We start from the raw sequence: 19,458 nt of genomic DNA, 5'->3' as shown, positions 1-19,458 counted from the left end.
TAATGACAGTTGTAAGTGTCCCTGTCTCCTAGTTACATCATGTTGGTCATTTTGGGGTTGGTTTTGATTGGCTGGTTTTTCCCCTCTTTGTTATGTGTGGACTTTTCCTGCTCCTGTGCCTGCGTGGTTGTTTGTTGGGCTGAACAGTGAGTTTTCCCTTGATGGGTGCTTTGCATTTCTGTATCCCTGTCAACGTTCTTGACCCTGTTCTGGGACACAGTTCAGTTACTTGTAAATGGCTGGCCCCTTTTGGTCTCATGTTGGACTTAGTCAGGGGAGCCAGGGCTGTGTTTAGTCTGTGGCTCGCCTTTCCCCCTTGCTGGTCAGAAACCTTCCTGAGTGACCTGCCTGTGGCCTTGTGAATTATAAGACCTTCTTTTCTGGCTGGTGGGGTAATCAGGTTTTATTTATGTATTTATTTATTTATTTTAATGGAGGCACTGGAGATTGAACCCAGGACCTTGTGCATGCTAAGCACGTGCTCTCCCACTGAGCTGTACCGTCCCGCCGGCTGGTGGGACTGGGGACTATTTCTGACCCTGTTTGAGCTCAGAATGTTATTCCTTCTGTTTTGGGTGGTCTCTTCCCTAGACTACAGTGACTGTCTCACACGTGCTGATCAGCATTCATCTGAAGGCTCCAAGGGCCCTTTTCAGTCACCCTGAGTTCTCTTCCCGGGTAGCTCTGTGCCCTCAGTGCTCTGCTCTGCCAGCACCAGCCACTCCGCCTCCCCAGATGGGGACTCCCCACCCCCAGCCCTGTTCAGATCTCTTCGGCACCTTTATCAAACCATATGACTCTGAGTTATGGGTCTGTTTCTGGGCTTTCTCTTTTTTTAACTATTCTTTTAAAAAACAGATTCCCTGTTGGTGATCGTGTTGGCTGAACAAAACTGAGTAGTACCTGCTAATTTGCAGATCCTTACTTGCAGGGACTAATACATAAAGATTTGTATCAACATGTATATTTGAGTTTATAACCTGTCCCTTCCTGGCAGGCACCTATATGCTTTGTGTATTATTATCAGTGTCCTAAAGACTCAAACATCAATAGATTGTTTTCTATTTTTTGCTTAGCCAAATTTTGTTAAAAAGGCTTATGCCAAAATATTGTCAAAAAGGGAGAGTCAGGTGCCTACTTATGATACATAAGATGAAATACATCTTCTCATAAATACTTTTCTCCCCTTTTATTTATATGTGCATTTATCTCAGGATTTGTTTTCTATTCTCTTCAATTAAATTTATAGAAACAAAATACTAATTCACATTTTATCTATTTTTATACTACAAGTTATTCTTAAGTATCTTAGGTTTAAATTTTTTTCTCAAATAAAAAGTTATAGAAACATAATTTGGTTTTTTTCCATTTTCATATTCCCTAAAACTAGAGTTTAATTCATAAGTATTTTATAAGGCAACTGTAAATGTGTTTTTTATTATCAGTAGTAGTCCCTTCTGTCCTTTCTAACATTTACTATTCATTCCCTGAAAGTCTTTTTTAAGCATCGTCATCATGTGCTGTTTGTGATACGACCTTTTCTCCTGTAAAGCACTCAGTTGGGTAGAAGACCTTAAGTCTGCCTGATAGTGTGGTGGTGTTATGTTCTACTACTGAAAATTGTTTCTGTCTTTTTCTTTTAGAGCATACAGTGGGAGAGGTTATTAAATTAGATCCTGGTGGATCTCCAAGAAAAGTCTGGGGGAGAAGCCCTACGGATTCTGTTCTGAAGATCCTCGGAGAAGCTGAGCTGCAGCTGCAGACGGGGCCGTTGGAGGACACAGTGCTTGGGAGCGGTGAGCGGAGACTAGAAATGGTGTTAACAAAGATGTGTCTGTTTTAAGCGAATTGTTTATAATAGGTTATCTTTTTACTGTGGCAGTTTTCCAGTTACATGGAGAATGGTTGCATTTTATGGGGGCTTGTCTCGAATGGTCGTCCGGAGTTTTGATCTGATTTAACTGGGATGGGCTCCCCCCTCTGTGGTGGAGGGGGCGCGGGAAATGCAGAGCAGTCAAATGCTGTTTCCCGTGGAGAAAGGTGGGGGAGCAGTGTGCTGAGATGAGTGGTGTGTTCCCTGTGGAGTCAGCAGTCGTGTTTACTAGAAGACAACAGGTTTCTGAAGTGGGGACCACAGGCGTTGCCCCAAGACTGGGGAGGACGAGCTCCTGCGAGGCTAGAGGAGAGCGCTGGCGGTCCACGCGGGTAGTGGGTCTCAGAGTCACCCCTGCGCAGACAGAGTGCTCTTGTTGCGAGACAGGTGTTTTAAGGGTTGACAGTTTTTTCAAAGAGGAAGTTTCTCTTTCTTGGAAGTTGTGTGAAGGCTTGAATGTGTGTGTACTTCACGTTTCTGTGTGTTCACACTCGCTCCCACCCTCTCTGCCTTTTTACTTGCCTCTCCTTAAAGCTCAGAGTAAACCTCACCCAAACCTGACAGAGAAATGACCTGGGAGGTGAAGCAGTTCACGTTGTGCAGAAAGGGATCATTAGCCAGATGCTGGCAGTTAGCTTCTGGAATGAGCCTGCACGCTTGTTCCTGAAGGAGCAGGAGTAGGTTGTTCTTTGCTTATTAAGAGCGGACCTCCCCGCCTGTAACCATTATAGCATTTTCTTTATTATTAAAGGGAAAAATACCTTGAATAAAGCATATATATTTGTTTGATAAAAGGGCAGGTACACAAAGTGTGTATATTTGTAATTAATTTGTTCACACTCTTGAGTCTGAAAGTTGTACAGTTTATGCCAAAACTAATCTAAATTAAAAATACTGGTTACAGCATTTTTCTATCTCAGTCTGAGCCTGTTCTAAAAATGTCCCAGGCTTTATTCAGAAAAAAATGCCTCCAGGCCAAAACATTTTCAAAAAAGATGATAAAAATTTCAGATTATTTTATAGTCTGAAGTCCTAAATACATTCATTAGAACCATTACTTTTAGAACATCACATTCTGATTCCACTTATGTAAAATTTTTATTGCTTAAACATAGTAATTTGGTGGGTAGTGAGACTCAGGCCGTGTGAAAGCAGGGCTCTCCTCCTCCATACGAGGAGTCCATCTGCGTAGAATTGGGACTGAAAAGTCTTTTTTATGGTTCGCCTCACTTTTTAAAAATCCAGTTTACCAGCTGTTTATTGAACACTTGTTGTACGTACTATTACGTGTGAGGCAGTAAAGCTACAAAGAGTAAAAGTCATTCTTACTCTCGGAGGACAGACTCAAGTGAAAACCAGTGAGGCATAATATTATGTGAAAAGATTGACTTTATCTTTGATAGTTGAAGGCTTCCCAGAGTTGTCATCTGGCCCCCTTAAATTTTTTCTTCTAACTACATGTACTTAGAATACGCTCTGTGCTGGGTTTTTAAAACAAAGAGGTCATGGTTGTTACCAGCACAGAAATTGCGTGTGGTGTCTGGTCTGTGTTGGCGGTGTCGCCTGTGCTGTGGGGCCACAGCTGAGGAGGCTCTGTGTTGTCAGTGCTGTACAGTGCCATTGTGATGAGAGACGTTTCGGGATCAGGGAAAGTCACAGAGAGAGCGGGTGATTTTGAGCCGGGCCAAAGGGGAAGAGAGCTCGCTGGGTTTATGAGGGAGAGAACAAAACTCTAGGCAGTTTGTAAGGACGCGGAGGTTTAGTTAATACGTATGTGCATCTCATGGCAAGAAAGTTCTGGTTCCATCACTTTATGGCAACCACGGGCAGGTTCCTCTGACTTTGACATCCAGTTTCTCCGTGTGTAGAATGGAAACACTGGCATCAAGGATAGTTCTGTGGATTAAATGACAAACACGATAGACTTGCGGTGTCTTTAGTCTTCCCGTCCTTAGTGTCTCTTTCGTCATTTTGATTGTGGAAGCTCTTCTGTAATAGTTCCTTAGGAAGAGCTCGTGTGAACAGTTCCACCAGAGATTTTGCATGTTCCTAGCGGTTTATCTGAAGACTTTATTCTTAGAGTAGGCTGGGCTACATTAAATCCTCGACCTACATTTCCTCTCCTTGAAAGTCGTTAATGTGAAACGCTGTTGCATTGTAGCAGAAAGCGTAGCTGTCAGAACGTCTGGTGACAGTCTTTTCTTTTCCTGTAAGTGACTTGGTCTTTTTGCTTGGATGCTCAAAGGGTATCTTTTTCCTTAAAATCTAATTTTCTTAGAACATGTTTTATTGTTCAGTTTATTTTTCTAGTACATGATTTGTTTGTTTGTTTGTTTTCATAGACTTCTGTTTTAGAGTAGTTTTGGGTTCACAGAAAAATTGAGCAGAAAATAGAGACAGTTCCCATATACAACCTTCTCCGTAACCAACAATCCCCCCAAGAGTGGTGCATGTGTTACAATCAACAAATCAACACTGACACATTATTATTACCCCAAATCTGTAGTTTACCTCAGGGCTTCACTCTTGCTGTGGTATTTTCTGTGGATTTTGACAAATGTATATTGGCCTGTCTCCACCATGACAGTAACATCCACAGGAGTTTCCTGCCCTGAAAAACCCGTGTGCTCTACCTACTATCCCTCCCGCCCCCCCAGACTCCTAACAGCCATTGATCACTGTGCTGTCTCCGTGGTTCTGCCTTTTCCAGAAAGTCATGTGGTTGGAATCACACAGTGTGTAGCCTTTTCAGACTGACTTCATTCACTTAGTAACATGCATTGAAGGTTCCTCCGTGTCTCTTCATGGCTTGACAGCTCATTTCTTTTTATTGCTGAAGAATATTCCACCGTGTGGGTGCCCCAGTTTGTCAATATAGGTTATTTAATACTTTATTCACTTTCTGAAGGGCAGCTTGGTTGCTTCCAGCTTTTGGTGATTATGACTAAAACTGCTGTAACATCTATGGGCAAGTGTTTGTGTGGACATATATTTCAGCTCATCAAAGTATATGTCAAGGAGCATGACTGCTGGATCATATGGGAAGAGTCTGTTTAGTTTTGTAAAAAAACACCGAACTGCCTCTGAAAGTGACTGTGCCGTTCTGCGTTCCCATCAGCAGCGATGGGCATTCCTGCTGCCCCGCATCCTCAGCAGCATTTGGTGCTGTCAGTGGCAGGGTTTTAGCCGTCATAGTTGGTGTGCAACGGTGCTACGTTGTTCTGATTTGCAGTTTCCTGATAGCATGCGAGTGGAGCATCTTTACATGTGCTTAACTGCCTTCTGTGTGTCTTTTCTGGTGAGGTGTCTATTCAGACCTTCTGCCCATTTTTTAATTGGTGAGGGATTTTCACTATGTATTAAATTATGTAGATGTGGGAGGGGTTTGTTGCTTTGCTTTTGCTTTGTTTCATTTTGGTTTTTGCACTTTAAAGGTCTCGCTGCATTTTCTTCTGGTATCCAAATTATGTCAGTTTTATGTCTTATTTTTGTTTGTTTGAAAGTGATAGGTGCTTCTCTTTAAGCTCATCTAATAGTTTCTCTTGGTTTTTCAGCAATTTTACCAGGATATAACTAGAGAGAGTTTCCTCTGTTTTTAACCTGCTTTGGGTTTTTTCAGCTTCCTAAACCTGGAGGTTGGTAAGTTTTTTCAGTCTGGGGACATCGTGTCCTTTAGGTCCTCCTATGTTGATCTGCCCGTTCTCTTTTTGGACTCTAGTGACATGTACATTAGACCCTTTGAATTTGTCACATTTCCTTTGTGCTCTATTCTACTTTTTTAACCTTTTTCCATTTTGCTTCTGTTGACCCCTCTAGCATTTCCCAAGTCCTCCTGCTTTCTCTTACCTGTGTTACAATTATCCAATGAGTTCCTAATATCAGATACTGGCTTTCAATTCTAGAATGTCCACTTCATGTTCTTTTATAGATTACAGTTTTCCTTTGAGAGTATCCATGGATTTGTCTGTTTGCCCCCTCTCTTTCTGTCTTTGCTTGAACATGTTCATCAAAGTTGTTTTAAATTCCTCCTTGATGAACCTCACAGCTGGCTTATCTGGGTCTGTTTCTGTGTTATCTAGGTCTGTTCGGTTCCTGTTGTCTCTTTTCTTGGTTTTCAGTTGCTTTTTCCTGTTTGCTTTTTATAGACCATGTGTTATAGCAGAGATTAATGAATTTTTTTGTATAAATTGTGACATTGTAAATACTCTAGCCTTTGTGAGCATATTATCCTATTTAAGTTTTTCTACAGCCCTTTAAAAATGTAAATGCTTTTCATAGCTTGCAGGCTGTACAAAACCTGGGCACAGGTTAGAATTTTTGTGCCTGAGTTTTACAGTATTTGATTGGATGCCAGACATTGTGGTTGAAAAATTTAATAGCCTCTGGATGTTACCTTTCTTCAAAGAAGGTTAAGTTTTCTTCTTAAAACTAAGTAATGCCAGCAGATGACCTTGCTACTGTTGAGGTTAGTTGCAGCCTGTGTGGTCCTGATTGCCGGCTTGACCCCGGGGCTGTAGCCCTCACTCCTGTGCCTCGCTCCTTTGGCTCAGCATCGGTGGTGCTTATTCACCGTGCTCCTGGGTGTCTCCCACACACCACCAGCCGCTCAGCTCTTGGCCGCTGTTTGTGCTGGTTTTCTTGGCCTGTTGCTCGTGAGTGTGATTTAGGAGCTTGATGAAAATTGAGGGGATTTTTTGTTGTGCCTAGGGGAACTTTTACATAGACTTGAGTTTCTTGTTGGTGATTCCTTCCTTGGAGTCTGGGTCACTTTGGTGGCCTCAGACTTTCAACCCAGTAAGACTTGCCTCTGCTTGAAGTCTGGCCCCTGGGGCTGGTGTTTAGGAAATGCCCTCAGGATGCAGGGTGAGGGGAGGTGGAGTTTATCTCAGTGTCTGCCTTCTCTCTTTGGCCTTGCTGGGTCACCTACCCCAGGACTTCCCAGCAGCTTTTAAATGTATTTTTTGCCTATCATTTATTCTTACTTTCAGTAGGTGGTTAATCCAATATGAGTTATATTATCATGGCCAGTAACAAAGCACCCACATTTTTTTTAAACTAACTTTTTTCCCCTTGACTATAATAGTATATTTTCATTGTAAAGCATTTAGAGAATGTGAAAAACTCTGCTGTAGAAAATTGAAATTACCTATAACCTTGCTACCAAGAGATTATGTTCTTTTTAATCACATAAATTTTGTTTTTATTTTAAAATCTAGTTCTATTATTATAAAAAGGCCAAGTCACTCTGGAAGTCTGTTACCAAAAGCCGCAGTTCCTAGACCTCGCTCATCGCCTTAGTTTCTGCTTCCCGGAGTTGGCCACTTTCAGCTCCTTTAACTGTTTTCTTGCTTATCAGCGATTGTGAATCACACGCCTTTATTATTTTGTTTTTAGTCTGAAGCCTTGACTGTGGACTCCGTACTTTGGAGGATAAGGTGTAGCTGCCTTTCCCCCTCGGTTCTCCTCCCCTGGCCTCCCCAGATACGCCTGTACATCCCGCCCCCATCTCCTGCACGTACACTTACGATTGTGGTGAAACGAGGATGCAGTGCTGGGATTCTTTTGACCGTGTATATTCTAACCAAAGCTAAGATGATTGTACCATGACAACTTTTCTTTCTGGCACAATATTTTGTTTTCCCTTTAGTGAATAATTTTTATTTTTTTGCTTTGTTTTCCACGTCCTTGTTACTAGTCTCTGGCCGAACTCTCCCCTAGGTATGTTTATCTCTTCTCAGATCATCCAGATACATTAGGTATTACGTGGGTTTGGCCTTCCTGGAACCATTTCTTTGGACTCCCCTCTGACCTGCTCCAAACTAGACGAGCTTTTCCTCTGACCTGCTGGAAAGCTGTCGTCCTGGCCTCTGCCTTTACCTGTTCTCATGTCAGTCAGATCTCTTACTGCCTGGAGTCCTTGGCCTTCTTTTTCTTGACGTATTCCCCCGTTTTACTGGCATCTCTGGGACATGGGGTTTGTGTGTGTGTGTGTGTGTGTGTGTGTGTGTGTGTGTGTCCATGTGTCCTTGTGGGGCAGAAACCACTGCTGTCCCGCGGTGCCCGGTTCTCTCCCCCTCCTCCTCGCGCTGGGCTTCCCGTGCCCGCCTTGGGTCTGGGTTGGCACGTGGCCGCTTGGGCAGAGACCGCAATTCCCAGCTCCCTTCTGCAGCTGAAAGTGGCCGTGGAGTGGGTTGTATTGAGTGTAATGGCCATTCATGTGGCTTTTCATTCTCTTCCCAGCTTTATCGAGTTGTGATTGGCAAATAAAGTTGTCTATTTTTAAGGTGTACAACGTGGTGTTTTGGGTTTTTAATTTTACGTATATACATTTTATTGAAGTACAGTCAGTTTACAATGTTGTGTCAATATCCGGCGTACAGCACAATGCTTCAGTCATCCAGGAACACACATATATTCGTTTTCATGCTCTTTTTCACCAAAAGTTACCACAAACACCGTGGTGTTTTGACATAAAATATACCCTGTGTTGTGATCGCCACAATCAAGCCAGCTAACGTGCCCATCACCCACAGTTATCCTTTTGTGTGTGGGACGCGGACACTTAAGATTTACTCTCCGCGAATCTCAAGCACGCTGTTCATTGTTAGCAATTAGCCACACTGTGCATGGAGTCTCCAAAGGTTTGGACCCTTTACGGACATCTCCCCGCTTCTCTGAGTTCCACTTGTTTAGATTTAACTTACACGTGGTTGCATGCAGTGTTTGTCTTTCTGTGTCTGGCCTGCTTCCCTTAGCATAATAGCCTCCAAGAATTGACTTCTTTCTTAGGGCTGCATACTCTTCCATTGTGTGTGTGCCCCACGTTTTCTTTATCCGTTCCTCCGAGGACGACACTAGGGATGTTTCTGTATCCTGCTGGGAATGACTGCTGCAGTGAGCGTCGGATGCAGAGTTGTCTTCTGTATCCTGTTTTCTTTTCTGGGATAAATACCCAGAAATGGGATTGCTGGGTCCTGTGGCAGTTCTGTTTTTAATGTTGGGGGAACCACCATACTGTTTGCCACAGTGGCCTCACCAGCTCATGTTCCCACCAGCAGTGTGTCGGGGCTCCCCTTCCTCCGCATCCTCACCGCTAATTGTCACCTGTCCTTTTGGTGACAGCTGCATGAACAGCAGGGAGATGCCCTCTCCCTGTGGTTTTGATACGCGTTTCTCTGATCATTCGTGGTGGTGAGCACCTTTTCTTGTACCTGTTGGGTATTTGTGTATCTTTTAAGAAATACCTATTCAGCTCACTTGCCCATTTTTAAATTGCTATTATTAATTAATAATAGAAAGTTAATTTTAATTTGCCCAGTATTTTGCTGTTGAGTTGTATGAATTCCTTTAATATTTTGGATGTTAACATCTTATCAGACCCATGGTCTGCAGACATGCTCTCCCATTCTGCAGGCTGCCTTTTCACTTTGTTGCTGTTTGATTTTTCCCTTTGCTGTGCAGGTGCTTTTTGCTTTAATGTGGTCCCACTTTGAGGGGAGGGGCTTTTGTTGCTTGTGCTTTGGTGTCATGTCCGAAAATACCTCCCTAAGAGGTGTATAGTCTTTTCTGAAGCGCCTGTTCAAGAGTCTTGCCTACTTACCCATTGTGTTGTTTTTCTTTTGGTGTCTGGGAGTTCTTTGTTAGTTACATGTGTTGTAAATATGTTTTGTCTTTTAGTGGCTTGTCCTTGCGAACTTGTCCTTAAAAACACTAACTGTAAAGTAAAGGGCTGAATACATTGAACTGTAGTAACAGTCACGATTTCTCTTCTTCAAGAAGTGCCGTTTAGTAGAATGCTGAGTAGAGGGGCCACGTTCTTGATTCAGAGGAGTTGAAGTCTCACGTTAATTCAAGTCTATTTTGAAAATGCCCATTGTCAAATTAAGGAATCTCCTTAGAGTCTTGTTTTATAAAGAGTCATTGAATTTTATCAAACCCTTTTTCTGAATCAAAATGGTTGTATGATTTTTCTGCTTTCTTATGTTAATGTGTCAAATAGCATGAACTGATTTCCAGATAAACAGGCCTTGTCAGTGTTATCACTTCTTTTTCATTGCTACCTGTCTTAAAATTGTGGATCTCATCATGTCTTATTCTTTTGGCCATTTTGATTTGCTTCTCTATAAATTATATTTATATTCTTTACTTTTTTAATATTACGTTGCCTGCTTTTTTCTTGTGAATTTTTAATCTGGTATAAATAACTTTATCTAGTTTATCATCACAGTTTTTTCCAGTCTGCTGTTTCACTTACTTTTATGCTATTTTTGATCATGCAGTTTTATTTTGTTTTTAAATTTTCATGAAGGTATGTCTTTTTTTTTAATTTATATTTTCTGAATTTCCTTTACTGGGTGAAAAATATCCCCAAGTCTTTAGATTAGATAGACAGATAACAGACACATGTATGCAGGCACACACATACGTCATCCAGTTGGAATTCTAAAGTTTTTCCTTGATTATTTTTAGATAGTTATGATTTCAAACAGAATTTAAATTCATTCTATCTAACTGGGTATTGTGACTGGAATGGTATTCAAGATGTATATTGATTTTTGGAATAGTATTTTTTAATTCAAGAACTTAAGTGTGTCTTTCTTTTTGCACTAATCTTGTTTTATGTTTTTCAGTAACACTTTGTTTTCTTCGTTAAATTCTAAAACCTTTTTTGGTAAATTTGTTTTTATACAATGTGTGTATTTTTGTCTTTATTATGGGTGACATTTTTTTTCCATTGCCCTAAGTTGTTATTTCTAGTTAAAATAAAGCTATACTTTTATCTGTCTATATACATAAAATTTTATCTCCAGACTCCCTACTGAATTATTAAATTTATTGAGTTTTTTCCCTTGAATCTTAAATCTTCTTAAGCAGCAGCCTTTATCACTAGTAAGAAGGAAGTTTTTGTTGGACATCTGATTATTTCTCTTTCTTCTTGCTGCATTTGTCAGGCCCTCCTGAGCGATCGTCAGTAAAACCAGTCTATATATATACATATATAAAATACCAGTTTCACCTAAAGGAAAAGGCTTAGCCACCTGAGAAATCTAATGAAAGTTAAGGTTGTCTATCACATGTCTTACTTGTTTATTAATTTCTAATACACGACAGAACTTACACAATAATTACCTGTTGTAAGAATGAACTTTGTTCTAAATGCTGTTACAGATAAAATTCAAGTCACTTTGAGAATGTTGCATGATTTTTATTTTTTTGTTGTTTCAGAGATTTCTCCTGAAAGGGAGAAGTGCAAACCCTTAATGACAGGAGAAGAAGAAGTAAAATGTATTTCACCTGAGACGGACCTCTCAGCTACTGCTGATTCTTCTGTTGAGACAAACGGTCCAAACTTGAGTGAGGCGTCTCCACAGTCATCGCTGAAACCAGAAGGAAATGGGGATGGTAGGTTTTAATGGTCAAAGTGAGCTTTATTTGATTCAAAAATACTTTAATATCTTTTTTATAAACAAATCATCAAAATACGTGTATATTGTTTTGTGCAGTTCATCTCAAATTAGGTTCAAAAATTTTCTAGTAATTGGTCTTTTTAAAAATTATTGCCACCTAGCAAATTGCCCCAAAACGTAGTGTTAAAATAACAGCTGTCTCATCTGTCTCCTAATTTTGCATCAGGAATTGAGTCAAGGCATGGCTCACCTGCGCACTCTCCTGCCTGGTGTGCCCTTGTCTTGAGGGGAGAGCACGGTGGGGTCAGCAGGTGATCAGGCTGGCCTCATGGGCCAGGATGGCCTGACTGGTGTCCTGCTGGGTCCAGCCCAGAGGCTGGGTGAGGCCAGGCTCTCCTCCTCCTGCCGTCCACAGGCCTGTCCCTGCACTGTCCCCAGCAGGGACGCCTCCCCCGGCTCCCAGGCCCCTGGGGAAGGCCTCTTGTGCTCGTAAAGGCTGGTCCCAGACCTGGCGCAGCTGCACCTCTGCTGGCCCTCGTTGGTCAAAGTGGTCACAGGCCAGCCTGGACTAGAGGGAGGGAAACAGTCCCCAGCTCTCGAAGGTAAGGGGGCTGAAGGTTGTAGCCATCTTGAATGCCAGTCTGCCGTCTGACCAGAATTACCCACGTCCCCTTCGCACGCACAGTACACTTACTGCTCAGAGCCTCATTTTCAGATGTGAAATTCTGTCTCAATTTTATGTTGCTACAAAACAGACTGCTCCCCAGAGGTAGTGGCTTAAAATAACTGTTTTATCTTCTCTCACGCTTTTGTGGATTAGGACTTGGGAAGGTCCCCTCCTCTGTTTGGCATTGCAGGTGCCCCTCGGTGGTTTTCAGCTGTCGGCTGCGCTTACTTGGAGGGTCATGTGGCGTCACCCCCATGCATGGTGTCCCCCCCATGTATGGTGTCCTTGCAGGGCTCAGCTGGGCCTCTCGCCTTCGTTTTGGCCCCAGGCCTTGCACGCCATCTTTCCAGGACAGTTGACTTCTTCCGTGTTGACTTAGCCTTCTAGATGCCCAGGTGGGAGCTGCCGCTTCCCCTAAAGGCTGGGCCTGGGATGGCGGCCAGCACTGCAGCTGTGCCCCGACAGTCCAGGTGCTCACGCTGCCCCAGGCACATGGGGAGGGGACATAGAGCCCGTCTGGATGAGGGGCGCGCCAGAGAATTCGCTGTGTGTGCAACTGTCTTTAATTCACCCCAGTAACTGAAACAGTCTTCCTCATCAGAATCACTGCCAGGAGCTGTCTGACGCCTCTTCTTTGAAGAAACGAAATCCTGTTAGGCATGTCCTAGAGGATGTACAGCGGGTGCAGGAGGGGGCAGGCTCTTTCTACAAAGAGCCACTTGGTAAATATTTTCTACTTTGCAGGCAGCACGGTCACAAATCTAGTTTGTAGAATGAGTCATACTGATATGTTTAAGGTGCCAGAAAACAATTATTCATTAAAATTTTTTTTGAAGATTCCCCTGACCCCAAGTGCGTACCTTTTATGTGTGACCAACACATCTCTTGAGTAAAAGGACTGGTGCAGTGTCAGTCATCTTTCTAAACGGGACAGCTAAATGAAAACTTTTAGAATAGAGAAGGAAAGAGTATCTGGATTTCCAGAGAAAAAGCGGGAGTCGTGGCGGCCGAAACAAGACAGTGTTGATGATCTGAACAGACGGGGGGAAGTTACCAAATTAGGAAAGAAACTCTTCTCACTGCTGTTTACCTGCAGGAACCACCACCCACGTGAAAAGTGAGCCACCGCCAGAAAACAGAGGTGGTTCCCTGCTTAGAGTCATCTGGGGGTCTAGGAAAACAGACTGAGGGCACTGCAGCCGTGTTGTCAGTGCCACTGTCAAGGTCCAGGTAGCAGGACTCACTGTTGGTCGTTTACATTGTTTGGTTGTTGAAAGATTTTGATGATTGCCCTGTCCCGTCAGTTACTAATCAGTGACCTTGCAGTCTGCTCTCCTCCCGTATTTCTGACCACAGGTACCACTGCTCTTTAAACTAGTTTTCATTCCTTCCAGAAAGCAATTTACATGTTACTGAAGATTGAATGAAGAGAATTTTTTTTGTAATAATGAAAAACATAGAGTACACTATATTTCTTTAGAGTATTTTTATGGCAGTGAAAATGCAAAAGGAAAAGGGTCATTTCAGAGACAACTGGAGAGTCAGCACAGTAAAGTTAAAGGTCTGTAGATAAAATACTGCATTTTTTGTTAAATGACCATATCAGCCTAAAACTGGGTGTGATCATTTATAGAAGACTTCTTCAGTTCTCTCTGCATGGATTTTTGCTCTGAGACCAGCTTTCTGTTTTGGTTTTGCTCTGCAGAGCCTGATGACTTGGAAACAGAAGTCCTGCAGGAGCTGAGGGCAGCAGACGGAGGGGGCGGCTCCCCGCGCACGGCCGTGGACGTGTGGGTTAGCGAAGTGGAGGGGACACACGCAGCTGAGTATGCACCTCTTCCTTGCACTTCAAAACCCGGGTCCCTTTCCTTATTTTAAAGAAATACCCAAATAACCCTATGTGACATTAAATCACCTGATAAAAATAATTTAATTTTGGAATAGATGCTACATTCATGTGGTTCAGAAACTGACAAGTATATGAAGATACACAGTAAGAAGTCTCTTCCCCAATTGTTTCCCCCTCCAGCAAACACGCGCTCTCCTCTGTCCAGTTGTATTTAATACGTACATAAGCAAAAACCAGTATGTAGGCTCCCTCACTTTTAAGTGCAGTTGTTAGTATAAGATGCAGAGTTTCTCCCACCTTTTTTCAGTCTGTAATTTGAGAATTTTTTCTTACTACTACTTAGAGGGCTTCCTCTTGTTTGTACTTAGCCACTGCCTGGTATTCCATTATATGGATGAACCGTGACTCTGATCAGTCTCCTACAGTGATTGCCATCACAAATGACGCTACAGTGAATGAGCTTTTAACAAGGTTACTTTGCATGTGTGTATTACCTCACTCGAAGTTTCACTCTTCACAGTTTTACTTACCTGCCGTCAACCACAGTCCAAAATTATTCAGTGGAAAATTCCAGAAATAAACGATACATAAATTCTAATTCATGCGCCGTCCTGAGTAGTGTGATGGAGTCTCATGCCGTCGCACTCTGCCCGCCCAGGACGTGAACATCCCTTTGTCCAGCGTGTCCACGCTGGGTGTGCCACCTGCATGTCACTCACTCAGTAGTCGTCATGGTTATCAGGTCCACTGTCTGAGTAGCCCAGTGCTCACGTTCAAGTGACCCTTTATCTTGGCCCCGGAGCACAAAGTCGTGATGCTGGCAATTCCAGTGTGCCAGAGAGAAGCCGTCAAGTGCTTCCTTTAAGTGAGAGGTGAAAGTTGGCGACTTAATAAGGAAAGAAGAAAACCATATACTGCAGTTGCTAAGGTCTGCAGTGAGAATGAACCTTCTGTCCATGAAATAGTGAGGAAGGAGGAAGAAGTCGGTGCTCACTTTGCTGTGGAACCTCAGACTGTAGAAGTTAGGCCTCCAGTGTGTGATCGGTGCCTCATCAAGGTGGAAAAGGCATTAAATCTGTGGGTGAAAGTCAGTAACAGAAGACATAGCTCAGTGCTGTCCGTGTTTCGGCCCCCCGGGGGTCCTGGAGCGTATCCCCATGTGACTGAGGGGGACCACTGTGTGTCTGCAGTGGCTGCAGGGGAGATACAGAGAAGTGTGATTTCATGACCTCAGTATCGTCCTCACCAGGGGCTGTGCTTATCTGCACACTCAGAGAGGATGTGTGGAGCCTCCTATTCGCCCCACAGCCTCGCCAAGCTTTTATTAGCAAAGCACTTGATTTCTGCTGACCTGAAAGGGACGAAGCAGCGTCTCAGTTGGGAGCCCTCCTTCACCTCTTTCTGTTTGCTGGTGAGGCTGAGCACATCTTTCCAGATGTGTAGGTTATCTTTGTATTTCCTTTTCTGTGCATTCTCTGTTTGTGTCTTTGATCTGTATTTAAGATTTTCATAATTTGGTCTTTGATAACTTGATAAGAACTCTTTAAATATTAGGTATTTTCCCTGGTTATTATGTTAATTGCAACTATTTTTTCATTGTTGGTCTTTGATGTTTTATTTTTTTGCAATACAGAAGTTTTTGGGGTTTTTTTTTGACATTGTCATGTTTACTTGAATATTGATAATTATTCAGAGAAACTTTGTTTTCTCTAAGGTTATCAAAGAGTATTTCCATCTTTTTCCCTAGTACTTTCCTGTAGGCACTTTGTACATTTAAATCTTTGATCTGTTTGGAATTTATCTGGTGTCCCTGGGTTCATTTTTCCTTTCAGGCAGCTACCTGATTGTCATAATTCCGTTTATTAAAGGCCCACCTTTCCTGCACAGACTTACATGCTACTTTCATCACGTATTGAATTTTCTTAGTTATTTGGGTTGATTCCTGTACTTTATCTTCCTCTTCTGCTGGCCTTTGTTCAGTGTGCTGGTACACACTGTTTTAATTGGAACGTAAAGTATGTTTTAAGATCATTTAAAGCTTATTCCCTTTCATTGCTCTTCTTGCCAATGTAATGTTTCATCTTAAGATAGAGTTTATTAAATTTAGCCCACCTTCTTCCAGTCACTTTGTTTTATTGGGTTGTAAATTTGTAAATGAATGTATTGTGTCCGTCCTGTCCAGGAAGAGCAGGACGGGCCTTTCTTTTCGGTCAGGTTTGGAGTTTGTTGTTTTCTTCATCTGGGCTTTACATGTTTATTGGTGAACTTATTCCTGGCTGTAGTATCCTTTGTTCCGTGTTATAAACGGTGCCTCTTCCTCTGTGAGATCTTGTAACCAGCAGGTTGTATATAGGAAAGCTGAGGATTTCTTTACATTGATTTCGTACCCCACTTGTCTTACTGATTCTGACTACTGTTCATGATGGATTTTCAGTTGCATGAAGCCACCATCACCAAAACCAGGCAAAGATCACAGAAAAAGAAAATAACAGGCCAGTATCACTTACGAATATAGACGCAAAAACCCTCAGCAAGATACTAACAAATCGACTCCAGCAATGCATTAAAAGGATCATTATACACTGTGATCAAGTGGGGTTTACCCCAGGGATGCAAGGGTTTTCAGTATGTGCAGGTCAGTCAGTGTCACACACATTAACAAGCTGACAAATAAAATCCATGTGATCATCTCAACAGACACAGAAAAAGCTTTTGATAAAATTCAATACCCATTTATGATAAAAAAAAAAACTCTCCAGAAAGTGGGCCTAGAGGGAACATACCACAACATAATAAAGGCCACACATGACAAGCCAACAGCTAACATCATACTCAACGTGAGAAGCTGAAAGCATTTCCTGTAAGATTGGGAACAAGACAAGGATGCCCACTCTCGCCACTTTTGTTCTTAATGTGTTTTCTGCAGGAGTCACAGGAAGCAATCTGAAATAGTCTAAATAATCATCAGTAAGGAAGTGGCTGAGAACCTGCTCTTTTCTAAGTATACTGCGTTACGGGTAGTGTCCAGCACCTAAGCACGGTGAAACTCCGTGTATTAACATGGGAATGTGTCCAAAATGTTGAATGATTAACAATAAAATTATATTGACTAAAAAAGCATTTCCACATTACAGTCACACTGTGATAACCCTGTTAAGTGATTATAGGTGTGCTCAGGTGCACATGCCTGTGTGAATGTAAAGGACAGGTGTGGCTAGACGTGCAGGAAACTGGTAAAGTGAAGGCTGCTGGGGTTTTGGGAGTCCTAAAAGTATCCTTACTTTTTTAATTGAGGTAAAATTTATATAACAAAATTTATCATTTTCATCATTGCAAAGTGTACCATTCAGTGGAATTTGTAACAGTCACAGTGTTGTGCTGCCACTACCAGAACATGGTTCCGGAACATTCATCAGCCCCGGGGGGAAGCCCCGTGCCATAAGCAGCCACCCCCGCGTCCCCTCCCCACACCCTCATTACTGCTGGGCTGCTCTCTGTCCCTGTGGATTTGCAGTTCTGGACGTTTCCCGTGGAATCATCCAGTGTGTGGCCTTTGTCCCTAGCCTCTTTGACGTAGTGAAACATGTTCACAGCCCCTCTGTGTCCTATCAGGTCTTCGTTCCTTTCTGTAGCTGAGTAACACTCCACTATGTGAATATGCTGAGTATTTTTGTCCTTTAGCAGTCGGTGCACACACGGCAGATGATGGGAGGTTGTTTAACAATTTAAGAGTCTTAGGCATTATCATTTATTAGACATGGATATTTCGTAGTTAGACTAAAAGTTGTTGAGACCAAAGTAAAAGTGAATGGCAAGGATCAAATGATTTTCTCAGTTCTTTTCTTACTATACTCCTTTTTATTAAAAAAAATCATCTTGATGATAATAGCTGTGTTTATTGAGTTCTCCTTACATACTCCTTCGGCCTCCTGGCTGTTGTCATTAGTACTTCTGTGAACGTGGTGTCCAGGCTTTCCTTTGCACACCTGTGCTCAGCTCTTTGGGGTGTACGTCTAGGGGTGGAATTGTGCAGCTCATAGTGATTTCGTGTGTAACTTTTTGAGGAACCAAGGAGCATTACATTTTGAATGAAGAAATCTGTTACTTGTATGGTTGAAAATAAAGGCTTTAAAGAATAAAAATGGAAAGTTGTTCAAAATTTAAAACTGAAAAAGTAAAAAATTATCTAAATTTGAAATGAACTGAAAAGTACTAACAAAATAATAACGGCCTTATAAACCAAGACCCCAGAGATAAATCAGTGGTACCTTTGGAATATCTTCTTCCAGTCTTCATTAAACTTTTGTTAAAGAACGTAATATGTGAATTTAATTCCCAGCATGTATTGAGATTAAAATCATGAGTTTTTCTTTACACAAATCAGTTCACTCCCTTTAAGGGTTAAAACACTTTTGTGCATATTATTCTGTTTTACTGTGTCACCCAGCATTTTTCAGAAACCTAACACTATTTAATATAAGTTGGTCTGCATATTACTTTTCTTACTTAGTAATTGATCTTGGCTGTCACTTTATCTGATTATAAAGATTTCTACTTCATCTTTAATACCTGTATAATATTTCATAGTATTAACATATCATTGTTTTATATTCACTGCTTTTAAGGGGCATTTTTATTGCTTAAAGTAGTGGCTCTCAAACATGAGCAAGCATTAGAATTACTTTGGGATTTATTAAAATAAATTGCTCAGCCCTGTCCCCAAAAGCCTCTGACTCACAGGGCGAGGGTGAGCCTGAGAATCTGCAATTCTGAGAGGAGTCCCTATGTTGCTGATGTCTAGGGGCCGCGCTCCAGAACCACTGTTGTCAGAACGTCGAGGCTGGTTGCTGCGAATGAGGGTAATGGGTGGAGGTTTGAATGGGGTGAAAAACATGAAGTGCTCATGAGAGCAGGTGTATGTATGAGTGAGGAAAATATTTGACAGAGGGATCATAGGATGCTAGTGAACTTGTGGTCCACTTTTTCTGTATTTGAGAGTGCTTTTATTTCTAGTAAACTGGTTTTTTTTTTTTAACTGGTGTGTCTGTTTGTGGCAGGTTGCAAGATAGGATCACCATTCAGCAAAGTGAGGCTTCTGAGGATGGAGCCCCGGGGAGCACGGAGCAGCTTGGTGAGCCTCACGCAGGTAGCACACGGGCCTCGTCTCCCCCTGGAGGCTGTTAACCCTGCCCTGTTTTATTTGGACTGTATGTTAATAGACAGCATTTCTCACCAATCACCTTAATCATTTAAAAAATATAACAGGCATAGAGCCCTGGGCTCTGCATGCATGTATGTATGTATGTATGTATTTATTTATTTATTTATTTATTTGAAGTACAGCTGGATTTATACTGTTATGTTAGTTTCCAGCGTACAGCAAAGTGATTCGGGTTTTCATCTGCGAATCCGTTTCTGTTTTGCATATAGATTCATCTGTATTTTCGATTTCACGTATCAGTCATATCACATCGTATTTGTTTTTCCCTGTCTGACTGACTTCACTAAGCATAACACTCTCTAGGTCCATCCGCATTGCTGCAGCTGGCAGGATTTCTTTCTTTTTTATGGCTGCTGGACTGCATTTATAAGCCTGTGTTGTTTGGCAGCGTGAGCAACAAAACTTTTATTGAGTGTTCAAAACAAAAAATTGGTTGCCAAA

At 42.1% G+C, this 19,458-nt stretch overlaps 1 protein-coding gene across 9 annotated transcripts in view; it reads left to right on the top strand.

Annotated features, from left to right (window-relative positions):
• NEK1 (NIMA related kinase 1) overlaps positions 1–19,458 on the top strand; it is an 89,337-nt gene that overhangs the window by 54,253 nt on the left and 15,626 nt on the right. For 7 of the 9 annotated variants that reach the window (XM_032470760.1, XM_032470767.1, XM_032470765.1 and 4 more), the window contains 4 exons: positions 1,644–1,796; positions 11,099–11,275; positions 13,653–13,773; positions 18,854–18,942. In XM_032470760.1, the coding sequence (XP_032326651.1) occupies positions 1,644–1,796; positions 11,099–11,275; positions 13,653–13,773; positions 18,854–18,942 (540 nt within the window). Of the gene's footprint in view, positions 1–1,643; positions 1,797–11,098; positions 11,276–12,548; positions 12,670–13,652; positions 13,774–18,853; positions 18,943–19,458 lie in introns of those variants that run through there. The other 2 variants (XR_004316313.1, XM_032470761.1) reach the window with 2 other exon arrangements.

The sequence above is a fragment of the Camelus ferus genome, chromosome 31 (assembly GCF_009834535.1).
Source record: "Camelus ferus isolate YT-003-E chromosome 31, BCGSAC_Cfer_1.0, whole genome shotgun sequence".
NCBI lineage: Eukaryota > Metazoa > Chordata > Mammalia > Artiodactyla > Camelidae > Camelus > Camelus ferus.
The sequence above is the reverse complement of the archived record's forward strand: the minus strand, read 5'-3'. Positions and strand labels throughout refer to the sequence as shown.